The sequence below is a fragment of the Dryobates pubescens genome, chromosome 25 (assembly GCF_014839835.1).
Source record: "Dryobates pubescens isolate bDryPub1 chromosome 25, bDryPub1.pri, whole genome shotgun sequence".
NCBI lineage: Eukaryota > Metazoa > Chordata > Aves > Piciformes > Picidae > Dryobates > Dryobates pubescens.
In genome coordinates, this window is record NC_071636.1 from 6,173,964 (window position 1) to 6,187,641 (window position 13,678).

A 13,678-nucleotide genomic window follows, 5' to 3' on the forward strand; every position below is an offset into this window, starting at 1 on the left:
CAGAGAAGGGCAGTGAGGCTGGGGAGGGGTCTGGAGCACAGCCCTGGGAGGAAAGGCTGAGGGAGCTGGGGTTGCTTAGCCTGGAGAAGAGGAGGCTCAGGGGAGACCTTCTTGCTGTCTACAACTCCCTGAAGGGAGGTTGTAGCCAGGTGGGGGTTGGTCTCTTCTCCCAGGCACCCAGCACCAGAACAAGAGGACACAGTCTCAAGCTGTGCCAGGGGAAGTTCAGGCTGGAGGTGAGGAGAAAGTTCTTCCCAGAGAGAGTTGTTAGCCATTGGGATGTGCTGCCCAGGGAGATGGTGGAGTCACTGTCCCTGGAGGTGTTCAAGAGGGGATTGGATGTGGCACTTGGTGCCGTGGTTTGGTAGTCAGGAGGTGCTGGGTGACAGGTTGGACTGGATGATCTCGAAGGTCTTTTCCAACCTTATTGATTCCATGATTCTCTGATAATCTGCAGCTGGAGCAGGTTGCTCAGAACCCCACCTGCCCTGCCCTGGGATCAGTCCAGGAATGGGGCATCTTCTCTGCACAACCTGGGCTGGGCTCTCACCACCCTCAGGGAAGAGACGATCAGGATCCCGCTTTGGATGCTCTGCAGGACGAGGGTCACCCATGTGCTGCCCCATGGTGGCATCCTGCCAGGAACACGACCAGGAGGAACTCCTGGGGCAGGGGTGACCCAAGCCCCTCTCGCACCCCTCGGGCACAGCTCCCCTTGGCAGGGACAGGGGGGAAAGGCAGCCACCCACCTCCTGAATTATTACCGGCTTCGCATACCCTCAGCAAAGCCTCTTACGCCAATTACCCCATTACTCCTCTGCCTCCTGCTGTTGGCCCCGCCGACCCCTGGCACTTTCTTCGGGCTGCTTTGAGGGATGCTCCCACCTGCTGCACCCCAAAGCCATTTCAGCGGGGATGCTCACAGCCTACTGACGCTTGGAGGGCGGCGGGGGAACGATGGAGATCGCGATCCCCTCCGTGCCACGGGGATGGATCGCCGGTGGGGCAGGCTCTCCGCCTCGCCTCGCCCAGCGCTCCCCGGGGGAAGCACCGCCCCGGGGCCGCCGCCGCCGCCTCCTCGCTCCTCCCCGTGGCCGGGACGGCTGCGCAGCAGGCGGGGCGGAGCCGGCGGCCGGTGCTTGGCTTCCCGCGGCCGCCCCTGCCCGCAGCCGCCGCCGTAACCGGGCCCCGCCGCCACCATGGCGCTGGTCACGCTGCAGCGGTCGCCGACCCCCAGCGCAGCCTCCTCGGCCAGCACCAGCGAGGTGAGCCGGGCCGGGATGGCGGGGGCAGAGCAGGCCCCGCTGGCGGGGAGGGGGACGGGAAGGGGGCAGGATGAGGCCCCGCAGAGCTTCGCGGAGAGCCCTGCCCGGCGCCGCGGCCCCGGCTGCTGGCAGCTCCCTCGGGCCACGTCCTGCTGCAGCCCCCCGCGGTCCCTGGCCCCCCGCGGTCTGCGGTTCCCTGGCGCCCCATAGCTGCTTGCCCCCTGCCTTCATTCCCTCACCCGCCTCCAGCCCCTGGCTCCTCACCGCCCTCCTCGCCCCACGCCGTCTCCCAGCCCCTGGCGGTCCTCAGTCCCATCGCTTCTCGCCCCCTGCCTTCATCCCTTCACAGCCCCCCATGGACCCCCTGTATCCCAGGCCTTGGCTCCATCCCCTCACAGTCCCCAGCCTTGTGGTTCCTTGGCCCATCATAGCCATTTGCCCTCTGCCTTCATCCCCTCGCTCCCTCCTGACCTCCCCCGTATTACCTACCCATCCTCTGGCTCCGTCTCTTTGCAGCCCCCTGACCCACGACAACCCTTCCTGTCCCCAGCTCCACGTCTCACAGCACCCCTGGCCATCCCATCCCCTTCCCCTTGCAGCCCATCCCTACTCTTCCTCAGCTCCCAGCTGTGTGCTGCTGCCAGCTGAGTCAGGCCCAGGACGTCCAGCCATGTGCCCACTCTGCCCCGACGACCATCCCCTCCTCCCAGCCCTGTCTTCCCTATGGCTGTGCCCAACTCTGGCCCACACCTGGGTTAGTTTGGGGTAGCTGAACCCCAGGGCAGCCCACTCCCCTCTTCCCTGCCAGGGAAATCCCCTGGCACCAAGCTGAGCCTGTCTATGTGGAGCAGCTGAGCCTGCTGGCCCCTTGCGCTCCACGTTCTCCTTCCTGGTGCCCCAGGGATACTCTGCTCGTCCCCCTGCACTACCCCTCTGTCCCTGTGCTGCAGTGGCACTGCCTTTCCCCATGCCTGCTGCAGCTTCTGCCGCACGGGGAGCTTGTTCCAGCCCTTGCCTGAGGCAGCCACCAGACCAGCTCCCGTCCCACTCCACTCCTGTGCCATGTCCCCATGCAATGTCCCCGTGCCGTGCTGCCCGTGGCCACTCCTCATTGCAGCACAGCCTGCACCATGCTGCTGCCCTCACCTCCTCTCCCAGCTCTGCTGCTCCACGCCACAGACCCCACTGCCTTCCCAGTGCTCTGCTCCACACGTCCCTGCCCTCCCAGGGATGTGCAGGACAGGCATCGGGTGTGTCCCAGCCCCTTCTCCTGCCTCTACCTGGCCTTGGGCTTCCGTCTTCCCTCACTACAGCTCCCACACACCATCCAAACACAGCTGCACCTTCCAGTTTCTTTTCCTTCCTCCCTGAGTATCACTTTCCTCCCCCCCAGCCCATCTCTTTTGTGACTCTCAAAGCCATGCCTGGTGTTCCTCTGCATCCCCTTGCCCTCCCCACCTCTTCCCTTTGGTGCTGGCTGCCCTTGGCTCCGCTCTGTCCCCGCTCCTGCCAGGTAAACAATCCTATTTGTCACCTGTCAGGTCCCTGTGACTCCCCCGATTAGCTGGTCTGAGGGGGGGTAAGCAGGAGGGGGGACAGTGCTGTGAGGCTCCCAGGGGCTTCCCCTGGCCCTTCTAGAGCTGTGCTGTGTGGTTTGGGCTCCTGAGGCTGCAGGGACTCAGTGAGGAACTTGGGGGCAGGAGTTGGGTTTTTCAGAAGGAAATTTTGTTGGCTTCTGGTTTAGACAGAGTCTGGTGGCCTCCTGATCCACAGAGGTGCAAGTGAGTGGTAGCCCTGTTGAAGGCAGTGGAATTAGACTGGATTTAACTGGTGCAGGTGGAAGACTCTCCCTTCCCTGTGTTCAGCTGTGTAGGAGCTGTGTGTTGGTTACTGAAGTGGGGGTGACCATACAGTTCTGCTTTTCCTCTCAGAAATGCTGCTCTCAGCTTGTCCCACGATGCTGTCCACGGCAGGGCCCTTCTGCCACCACCTCCTGGGGCTCCCAGAGGAGGATGCCAGCTCCCCTTTTGTTTTGAGTGGTTCCTTCTGGGATGAAGCACCATGAAACCATCAACCATCCTTGTCCAAATTCATCTTTGCAGAGCTGATGTCACAGAAGGATCCCATCAGAAAGGGCCAGCTTGCTCCTGGTTCCTTCTTGCAGGGGAAATCAGGGCTTTTAGCTTCAGTGAATAGTGATTAGAAGGTTTGTCTGTTTGCTGGAAAATGAGGACCATATGTCCTTGTTAACTGTGAGGTCTCTGCTGCAGCCTCTCTGAACTCCTGAGCCCAAAGGAATCCATAACATGGATGCAGCTGCCTACAAGAGGCCATCAGTCCTTAGGAGGAGGCTTGCTAACTTCCATGCACTTCTTCGCTCCACTGCCATCTCCCTTCCACTCTCAGGTTCTTCAGCTCAGCCACACTCAGCACGGTCCCTGGGCTGTGGCTGGTGAAAGCCTGGCCCTGGTGCTGATGTCTGTGCTGTGGTGGGATCCATGGTACTGGTGAGCAGCTGCAGGTCCATGGCACCCTGTGTGTGGTTGCAGCTTCAAACCTGCCAGCTTGGAGAAGATGCTCAGACCAAAGCAAAGCAGAAGCAGTCAGCGTGGCAGGTGACAACCTTGAGGGAGTTAAGTTCCTTTAATGCTGGGATTTTGTCCAGAAGTGAAGCTGGAGAGAGGGTGTCAGGGAAGTGTGGCTGTGTGAAGATGTTCCTCTTGGAAAGGAGGGTGAAGTCAGGTAGCAAGCTTCTGTTTGAAGGAGAGTGCCTCAAATTTAAGGGCCAGCTTTTGAAGGATCTAGAGCACAAGTCTCACAAGGGGCAGCTGATGAGGGAGCTGGGGTGGTTCAGCCTGGAGAAAAGGAGGCTGAGGGGAGACCTTCTGGTGCTCTCCAGCTCCCTGAAAGGAGGCTGGAGCCAGGTGGGGCTTGGTCTCTTCTCCCAAGGAACAAGTGATAACACCAGAGGAAATGGCTTCAAGTTGCCCCAGGGGAGGTTTAGGTTGGCCATGAGGAACAATTAGTTCCCCTTGAGGGTTGTCAAGGCCTGGCCCAGGCTGCCCAGGGCAGTGGTGGAGTCCCCATGCCTGGAGGGGTTTCAGAGCTGTGGTGCTGAGGAGCATGGTTTGGTGGTGCCCTGGCAGTGCTGGGCTAACAGCTGGACTTGATGATCTCAAGGTTCTCTTCCAACCTTCATGGTTCTGTGACTCCATGATTGTGTCACCTCAATAGCCATGTTTGCTTCCAGGAGGGCTTCCCACCTTGTTGCTGTCTTCCACCCCGAGTGCTTCTGCCTTGTTTTGGCTTTGCTGCAGCTTTTTAACACCAAATAGCAGGGAGAGTCAACCTTGAAAGCCCAGGCAGCCCCTGCAGATGAGCCTGCAGCAGGGCTCAGCCTCAGCTGACAACGTTCAGGACTCTTTTCATGTTTGTTTAAAGAGGAAAGAGGGGAAAGAAAGTTTTTCTCCTCCTTGTTGCTACGTGACAGACCCAAACAAACACGAGGGTGACCTTCCAAACCTGCCAGACCTTCCCAGAGCTGGGGGGGATCTGCTGCTTGAGGGGCTCAGGGTGTTCCTGAAGCTCTGCCTGCTGCCTTGACCAGGCTGGCTCTGTGCAGCCGCTGCACAGTGTAAACAGACTAAAAATAGCAGTGGTATGTTCGTGGCCATCAGCTGCAGTCCTCTGGGATGGGCTTTCTGCCTCTCTTCCCCCTCCAAATGATGAGATTCCTGGTATCTGGCCCCTCCTGTTGTGTTTGGTTGGGTTTTTCTTTCCTGGCATTGCTTCTCTCAGGTTGTGAACAGAGCAGGTCCTGTGTCCTCTGGCCTCCTGAATCTGAACTTGAGGATGTAAGGAGCAACCCAGGTCCCACTCAAGCACAAAACTTCAAGTTTTATGTGCAACTGTTTGCTGGTTCTTAACTCCTACAAGGCCACCTGGAAACAGAGAACCCTTATGGTGGCCCTTACTTCATGGAATCATAGAATGGTTTGGGTTAGAAGAGGCCTTAAAGATCATCTAGTTCCAACCCTCTGCCATGGGCATGGGCACCTCATACTAGACCAGGTTGCTCAAGGCCCCATCCAACCTGGCTTTGAACACTTACCAGGCTTGGAGCCTTCACAGCTCCTCTGGGCAACCTGTTCCACAACTTCAACATCACCATAGGGAAGATCTTCCTAATCTAAATTGAGCTTCTTCCAGTTTGAAGCCATGAACCCTGTCCCTCTCACTCCCTATCTTGGTATAAAGGTCCCTCTCCAGCAGCCCTCTTCAAACACTGGAAGGCTGCTCTGGGGTCTCCCTGAAGCCTTTTCTCCAGGGGGCTGAAGAACCCCAACTCTCATTCTGTCTTGATATGACCAGAGGGGTGCTGCACTTCTCCTGTTTGTGACCCTGTCTGGACCCATTCTGACAGCTGTGTTGGGAGCTCCAGAGCTGGACACAGTGCTCCAGGTGATGTCACCTGGCTGGATGTGAAGCAATCTTCTAGTAAAGCTTTTGGAGCACCATTCCCTAAAGGCTTTGTGAGGCTCTGGTGTGTTGAAGCTTGAAGGCTTTCCTGTTGCAGGGTGATCTCAAAGGTCCTCACTTCACTTCTCGGGTCCAAACCATCTCCCCAGCTTTGTCCTCTGGGAGGATGCTCCAGAGCTTTATCTTCTCTCTGCTTCTGCAGGGCCAAAGGAAGAAAATTGTCTTTGAGGCTTTGGTCAACTTTGGATGCAATTAGCCCCAGCTTTGGGCTGGTTTATTTTAATGTGGAAGTTTATCCAGATGTGATGGGGAAGTTGAAGAGAGTTGGCTGGAAGGGAGAACTTTGCTGGAGAGATTTGCTTCCAGGGGGGGACTTTCCACCTGTGTATGAAGTGCTCCAGCAGGGCAAAGGGAGGTTCCTCATCTCCTCTACCCTTTCCACCAGTGCCTGGTGGCAAAGTGGCCAGCTGAACACACATCTGCCCTCCAAGCAGTGTGTTTTATCAGCAAGGAAGCAGGCATAGGGCTTGTTGATGGCTGGGCAACCACCTGGGCATCATCCTTGCTTTGGAGCATGGGGACTTTCTAAACCCCTCTGGATATGGCTCTGAGCAACCTGCTCTAGTGTGAGGTGTCCCTGCCCATGGCAGGGGCTTGGAACTGGCTGATCCTTGAGGTCCCTTCCAGCCCTGACAATTCTATGATTCTAGGTGTGCCTACATGATCTGCTTCAGGTGACCCTGCTCTGGCAGGAGGTTGGCCTTGCTGATGTTCAGAGCTCCCTTCCAACCCCAACCATTCTGTGCTTCTGTGATTCTTCTGCCAGCATCCAGGTGGAGGTGGCCTCCTTGGTGAGCTGGCAGCTCTGAGAGGGTTGTACCAGTGTGTGCAGTGCCAGGCAGGGCTTTGGGTGCTGGATGCTGAGACAATCCCAGGTGGGCAGTTTTGGTGTGTGGGTGCTTCACAGCATTAATGAGTGGCCAGCTCTTAGTTAGCAGCCATCAGGGGCAGGCCAGGTCCTGCTCTCAGGTGTGTGCAGGGTGGGAGTGATGTGTGTGTGTGTGTGTGTGTGCCTCTGGGTGATTTCAAACTGCCCTGCGCTCCGGGGCCAGCTTGCAGGATTAGGACCTAAGAGCTTTCAAATCCCCCCTGAGCCCCTTTGTCACCCAGCACCAGGTGCTGATGGCATCCATGGCTGGGCAGTGTCACTTATCCCTGGCACTGGAAAGAGAAACCCTGGGGAAAACAGCCACCTGAACCTTGTTACTGCCGGGATGGGATGCATGAAGAAGAATGTGGCTAGCAGGTCAAGGGAGGTTCTCCTCCTCTGTTTTGCCCTAGTGAGACCACATCTGCAGTATTGGGTCCAGTTCTGGGTTCTCCTGTTCAAGAGGGACAGGGACATGCTAGAGAGAGTCCAACAGAGGCCTTGAGGCTGATGAAGGGACTGGAACATCTGTCTGAGGAAAGGCTGAGAGACCTGGGGCTGTTTAGCCTGGAGAAGAGCAGCCTGAGAGGGGATCTGATCAGTGCTTACAGATAATCTGAAGGGTGGGGGCAAGAGGAAGGAGCCAGGCTCTTTTCAGTGATGTACTGAGACAGGACAAGGGACAATGGATACAAACTGGAGCACAGGAAGGTGTACCTCAACATGAGGAAAACCACCTTTGGAGTGAGGGTGCTGGAGCCCTGGAGCAGGCTGCCCAGAGAGGTTGTGGAGTCTTCGCCTTTGGAGACTTTCAAGACCCATCCGGATGTGTTCCTGTGTGAGCTGCCCTGGGGGAGCCTGCTTTGGCAGAGGCTTGATGATCTTCAAAGCCATGTGATGCTATGAGAAGGCCTGGGGATTGCTTTTAACTGGTAGTGGTGGTACAACCAGAGTGTAACTTCTCTCTCTGTCCTTTTCTCCCCTCAGCTGGAGGTTGGCAGCGATGAAGAACGTAAATTAAACGTGAGGTAAGCAGAGCAGTTTGGCTCCAGACATCATTTCCACTGTTGTTAACTGTCTGCCACAGCCCTGAGCCCTGTTCCCACACACAGCTCCAGCCTTGAGCTTGCCTGGGAGGGGACTGTGTGGTCTGCAGAGTGCTAAGTGCTGGGCATGCTCTCCCTTATCAGTTCAGCTTTGAGACGAGGGTGTAATGAACTGGAAAACCAAAGGGGGGTTGTGCTGGTTTTTCTTTTCCTGCTGGGGAGAAGCTGGAAAATTGCTGCTCAGCTCTGGCCACAGCCCTGAAGTGTTGTCCCAGCTCTGCTGCTCACTGAGGTTGGGGCTCTGGGCTGGGAAGAGTGGCGCCCTCCTGGGGTGAGGAGGGGAGAGCTCTGCTCAGTCCTGGGTATGAACCATCAGGAATTTGACTCCTTTGATATCTGGGTGATGCAGAGCTGCTCTTCATGCACAGGGGAGGAAAGGGCTGAGAGATCCTGCTGGAGAAGAGAAAGGCTTCTCTTGGCTGCTCTTGTGCAGGTATCAGAGGCAGGCCTGCTAAAGCTGGTTTGGTGGGACCCTGGCCTGCTGGGGCTCTGAGGAATCATGTGGATTGTTCTCTCTAAACCCAGCTGCTGCAGGCAGCTCCTGCCCTCTAACCCTGTGCACCAGAGCCTGTGAGATGAAGTGTGGCTCAGCAGCCTGAGTCTTTCTCCTTGTCACTACCCCCTACTTTAACTACCCTGGGTTCAGGTAAAAGCAGAGCTGCTCATGCTGTTGCTTGGAGTTTGGTTGGGGGCTTTGCTGACCTATGCTTTGAGACCTACTGGCTTTGCTGTCACAGTCTGATGGACAGAGGCTAGGCCAGAGGGGAGCTGATTGGAAGTCTGTGGTTTGAGAAGCAGCAGAACCATCTAGAGTATTAACCATCTTTACCCTGAGAGTGAGATCAGAGAGCAGAAAACCAAAGTTGCTTCTTTACAGAGCAGGAAAGCATCAGCCTTTGCCAGTTCACAGCAGGGCAGAGCAGAGTGATTCTGCCTCTCTGCCCTGCTTTGGTGAGACCTCACCTGCAGTATTCTGTCCAGCTGTGGAGCCCTCACCACAAGGATAACTTGGAACTGTGGGAGCAGGTTCAGAGGAGGCCATGAAGGTGATCAAGAGGGCTGGAGAGCATTTGCCATGGGGACAGGCTGAGGGAGTTGGAGGTGTTCAGTCTGGAGAAGAGAAGGCTCCAGGGAGACCTTAGAGCAGCATTTCAGTATCTGAAGGGGACCTACAGGAAGGCTGGGGAGGGCCTGCTCAGAAGGGCCTGTGGGGATAGGACAAGGGACAATGGTTTGAGACTCAAGCAGGAGAGATTTAGGTTGGAGACTAGGAGGAAGCTCTTCACAATGAGAGTGGTGAAACACTGGAACAGGTTGCCCAGGAGTGTGGCTGAGGCTCCATCTCTGGAGACATTCAAGATCAGACTTGAAGTGGCCCTGAGCCAGCCTGCTCTAGTTGGAGATGTCCCTGCTGACTGCAGGGGATTTGGAGAAGATGACCTTTGATGGTCCCTTCCAACCTGGTGCAGTCTGTGACTCTGTGCTTTGTGTCCTGGGGAGGCATGTCATTGCTGCAGCCCATCTGAGAAGCTGGGTGGCAAGCAGAGGGCCAGAAATGTTGCATGTTTGGTGGCTGTGTGGTCTCCTGTGAACAGACATTCGCTGGCAGTCTGTAACAGCTGTCCTGAGCTTGTTTGCTGGAAAATGCTTTTTTGTGCTGGTTAAAGGAGACCTCAGGGTTCTGGTTGTGCTCCCAGCTTCCTTGTGGGTTTGTTGTACAGCTCAGGGCTCAAGCAGGAGCTGCTGAAGTCCTGGAGACCAACACATCCTTAATTGTGGTGCTTTCTGCACCACCTGGCCAGGCAGTAGAGGAGCTGGGGCTGCTGCTGTTGGGGCTGTGGTTCTGGAGCTTCATCCCTTTTCACTGCATGTCAGCTCATTGACAGTGTACAGAGGGGTGAGGTGGAGGTTGTTTGGTTTGTGGCCCCCTTGGGTCTGTCTGGCCTTTCTGCAAACCCTTACCAGTTTAGCTTTGAGATGCTGGAAGAATAAGGAGGGTCTGTGGGGTGCATCCCACCTTGGGCCAGAGCAGCTGTGGGGCTGGATGTGGTGAAAGTGGCCTTCAAGGGTGATGATTTTCTACTGGCCTTGGAAAAATGCTTCAGTGCTGGTTGTAGATACTGAGATCCCAAGAGCTTCCTCTGGCCTTCAGTCTCTTGGGGCTGCTCTTGCATGGATGACTTCCAGGATAAGAATCTGGCCATTAAATCACTTGATAGACCTCAAGAGGAGGGTGGCTCCTGTGCAGAGCCTTGGCTGTGCTCAGGGCGGGGAGATGCTGAAGGGAAAGGACTGAAGGAAATGTTGTGGACACAGCAGAGATGATAAATGAAGCTCCTCTCAGGGGAGCAGGGTAGGTCCTGTCCCAGATCCTGTGCCCTTAGGGCTGGCAGCTGCTCCCAGTCCCTTCACAGAGACTTTACCCAGTGCCCATGGGGTGGCAGAATTGTTCAGTTCATTGCTGAGCTCCTCGGTGCTGCTTCTCCAGCGAGCTGAGTTCCCTGAAAGAAACCCCACGGGCTGTGCTGATGTCTGTGGTCTTTCCATCCTGCTCTAGCCTTGCTGGGCAGCTGAGGGGACAGCTGTGCTTTGTCACACATGCCCTGGGGGCTGGGGTCAGCAGCCCCCAGCCTGCCTTTGCAGCCCTCCGAGCTCCTGGTGCTTAGAAGGAAGGGATGTTGGAAGCAGACCTCACCTTGAGCTGCCAGCTCAAACTGTTCATCTGGACAGGATGGATGTGCTGCTACACATTGATGGCAGAACTGCCATATCCTGAGCAGATTATTGTCATCCATTCCCCCAAATGCCTGGATTTCCATTGGAGACTGTGTGCTGGGATCTGGTCAGTGAGCTGTCTGCTTGTTCTCTTGGAGGAGCAGGTTACAAGGCTGCAAGGATGCTGAGGGGACTGGAACATCTCTCTGATGAGGAAAGGCTGAGGGAATTGAGGTCTTGGGTGACAGGTTGGACTTGATTATCTTTGAGGTCTTTTCCAACCTTGTTGATTGTATTCTATTCTAATTGGGCTTTCTAGGCTGGGGAAGAGCAGGCTGGGGGGTGGAATCTGATCAATACTTCAGGGGTGGGTGTCAGGAGGATGGCACCAGGCTTTTATCAGTGGTGCCCAGTGACAGCATGAGGGCTAACAGACACACACTGGAACATCAGAAGTTCCATCCCAACATGAGGAGGAACTTCTTCAATTTAAGGGTGCTGGAGGTCTGGAGCAGGCTGCCCAGAGAGGTGGTGGAGTCGCCATCTCTGGAGTCATTCCAAACCCCCCTGGACCTGTTCCTGTGTGACCTTCTCTAGGTGCCCCTGCCTTGGCTGGGGGGTTGGACTGGCTGATCTCCAGAGGTCCCTTCCAACCCCCTCCAAGTTGGGATTCTGTGCTCCTGGAGCAGCAAGTGCCTGCTGGATGCTGCTCCTGCAGGCTGGGAAGGGGCTGTGCCCACCCTGCCCCAGCTCACCATCCAAACTCACCTCCTGGAAGCACTCAGCCTTCTGGTGGAAAACCTTCACCCCTCCCTGCATTAACCTGGGAAGGTTTGTTAGTGGCAAATTAACCTTTCCAATCAGTTCCCCACCATTCCATGATTCTATCTGAATGCACCCAGGGTTGTTTACTGACACCTTGATCTTTAATTTGGTAGGGGTTTAATCAACCTGTTGTGCCGCAGGCGGCGCTGAGTGCATGGCCTGCACCCAGCTTTGCGGCACTGGCTCAGTGCAGGGGGTGGGGGCACACCAGGACAGCCTTCTTGAGCATTTCTTTGTGAGGACAGCAGCTCATCACACACCTGACAAGCCCTCCTGGGTGCAGAGCTGATTGCCTCCCAGCTCTTCGGTGGGAGATCTTGGGGCAGAAGCTGCCGACTCGATGAACCTTTCAAAACAGGACGTTGAATCACATCCTGGCAAGGCTGCAGCATCCTGCCCTAGCGTGCTGCATACAATGGGGAGGCAAATTTCACAGGCTCCTGACCCTCAGGAGCTTTCTGGCTCGGTAGGTGTGGCAGTGGAAGCTGCTGCAGATCTAATTAGGGCCTCCCAGGTTTGCTGGTGGGCTGTGTGGGGCCGTTCAAAGGCCAGGGAGCCCAGGCAGCCTGCGCCGAGCGAAGACCTGGCCTCTCCAGGAAACTGCTGCTGGCCTGGAGCTGAGCAGCACCAGGAGCTGAGCAGCACCGGGGCCTGGCTTGGCTGGAGGCAGAGCCAGCAGCAGGAGAGCTGCCAGGTTGAAGATGTGATCAGATCCTTTTGGAAGTTACACAGAAACCTCCTCCTTTTTTCTCCCACCTTTCCCTCCTTTCTGGTTTTCCTCTCCTCCCCCCCCCCCTTTTCCCTCCTTTCTGGTTTTCCTCTCCTCCCTCCCTCCCCCTTTTCCCCTCCTTTCTGGTTTTCTTCTCCCCCCCCCCTTTTCCCCTCCTTTTCCCTCCTTTCTGGTTTTCCTCTCCCCCCCCCCCCCTTTCCCCCTCCTTTTCCCTCCTTTCTGGTTTTCCTCTCTGCCCGCCCCCCCCCCCCGCCTTTTCCCCTCCTTGCCATGAAAAGCTAAAAGCCAAAGCCAAACCAGCATGACAAGCTAAAGCCAGACCAGCTGGCCCTGTTATCAAAGGTACTGGTCCAATTCATTCTTTTTTTTGCCTCCAGAGGGCCAATGTGGTTACTGTTTGTTTAGGTGGTAGAGCTGGGTCAGAGGAATGTTTTGGTTCCAAATGCCTCTTGATTTTATAAATACCTTAATCTCTGATAATGAGTTGCCAAGATCTGTGAGTCAGGGATTTCTCATACAAATCAGAGCTGTGGTCAGCCTTGACAAGTGCTCTGAGGAGGGTTCTGGAGATGCTGGACTGGTCAGGACACCTTCAAAGCCATGGCTTCCTCTCGTGAGGAAGGCAGTGGTGAGGTTTTTATTCCCAAACCTTTGCTCATTGCTCTGGGGCAGCTGGATCTCTGATGCAGAAGCACATTGCTGCACCTCACAAAAGGCAAAATAAGCCCAGCCTTGCATGGGTTAGGATGCACACTGCATCTGCTGCTTAGGTTTATCTAGGATCAGAAGGGTTCTTCTCTGCAGAGCTTGCCTCTCCCCTCTGGAAGTTTGAGTTGCCATCCAGACAGGTCTTAAGGTAAATGTTCCACCTAAACATGTGGAGAAACCTCTTTGGTGTGAGGGTGCTGCAGGAGCCCTGGGGCAGGCTGCCCAGAGAGGTGGTGGAGTCTTCCTTCTCTGCAGAGCTTCCAAACCCAGCTGGCCATTGTGCTCCTGGGCAAGCTGCTGTGGGTGCTCCTGCTTGAGCAGGGGGATTGGACTGGTCGTGACCTGCAGAGGTCCCTTCCAACCCCACCATGCTGGGACTCTGTGATGATCATACTCTGGGTCTTGGATTTAGAGACAGTGATGCCTGAATTATGATCCAGAGCTCACCAAAGTCTGGGAGAATCTCCCATGGACATTAATGCAGAGGGAGCAAGCCCCCCAGCTCACCTGGCTCTTGAAGGAATCCTTGCTGCAAGTGAAGGCAGCTGCTGGTGGATCTGCAGCAATGAGCTGCTCACTGCTGGGCAGAAAACCTCTGGGGCTTAGTGTGGGGGACCAAGGCATCCAGAAATGCAGGGAATGGGACAAATGTCCCTGTCAGATTCTTCTGGGGAGCTGCCAGGTTGCTTGTTTGCCCTGTCTGCCATCCAGATGGTCACATCCAACACTGGCAGTCAGTCCTCCGGAGACCACTGCCTGTGGAGCTGCTCATGTGTGGCCATCTCCCTCCCAGGAGATCTTGGACTACAGGTGTCTGCCTCCCTCTGCAACCCCAATTCTGCTTGTAAAAGATGGGTTTGGAGTAGAGGAGGGAGAAAAAGGAGGATGATCTTGAGGTTTTTCCCAACATAGCTTTTATCCC

The 13,678-nt window shown here is 56.0% G+C and overlaps 1 protein-coding gene across 1 annotated transcript in view; it reads left to right on the plus strand.

Moving 5' to 3' along the window:
• The first annotated feature begins 1,194 nt into the window (after positions 1 to 1,194).
• The window catches only part of SSH1 (slingshot protein phosphatase 1), a 50,358-nt gene continuing 37,874 nt past the window's right edge, over positions 1,195 to 13,678 (plus strand). The window contains exons 1-2 of the mRNA XM_054173121.1: positions 1,195 to 1,265; positions 7,660 to 7,700. Of these exons, the coding sequence (XP_054029096.1) occupies positions 1,200 to 1,265; positions 7,660 to 7,700 (107 nt within the window). The 5' untranslated portion in view covers positions 1,195 to 1,199. The remainder of the gene's footprint in view (positions 1,266 to 7,659; positions 7,701 to 13,678) is intronic.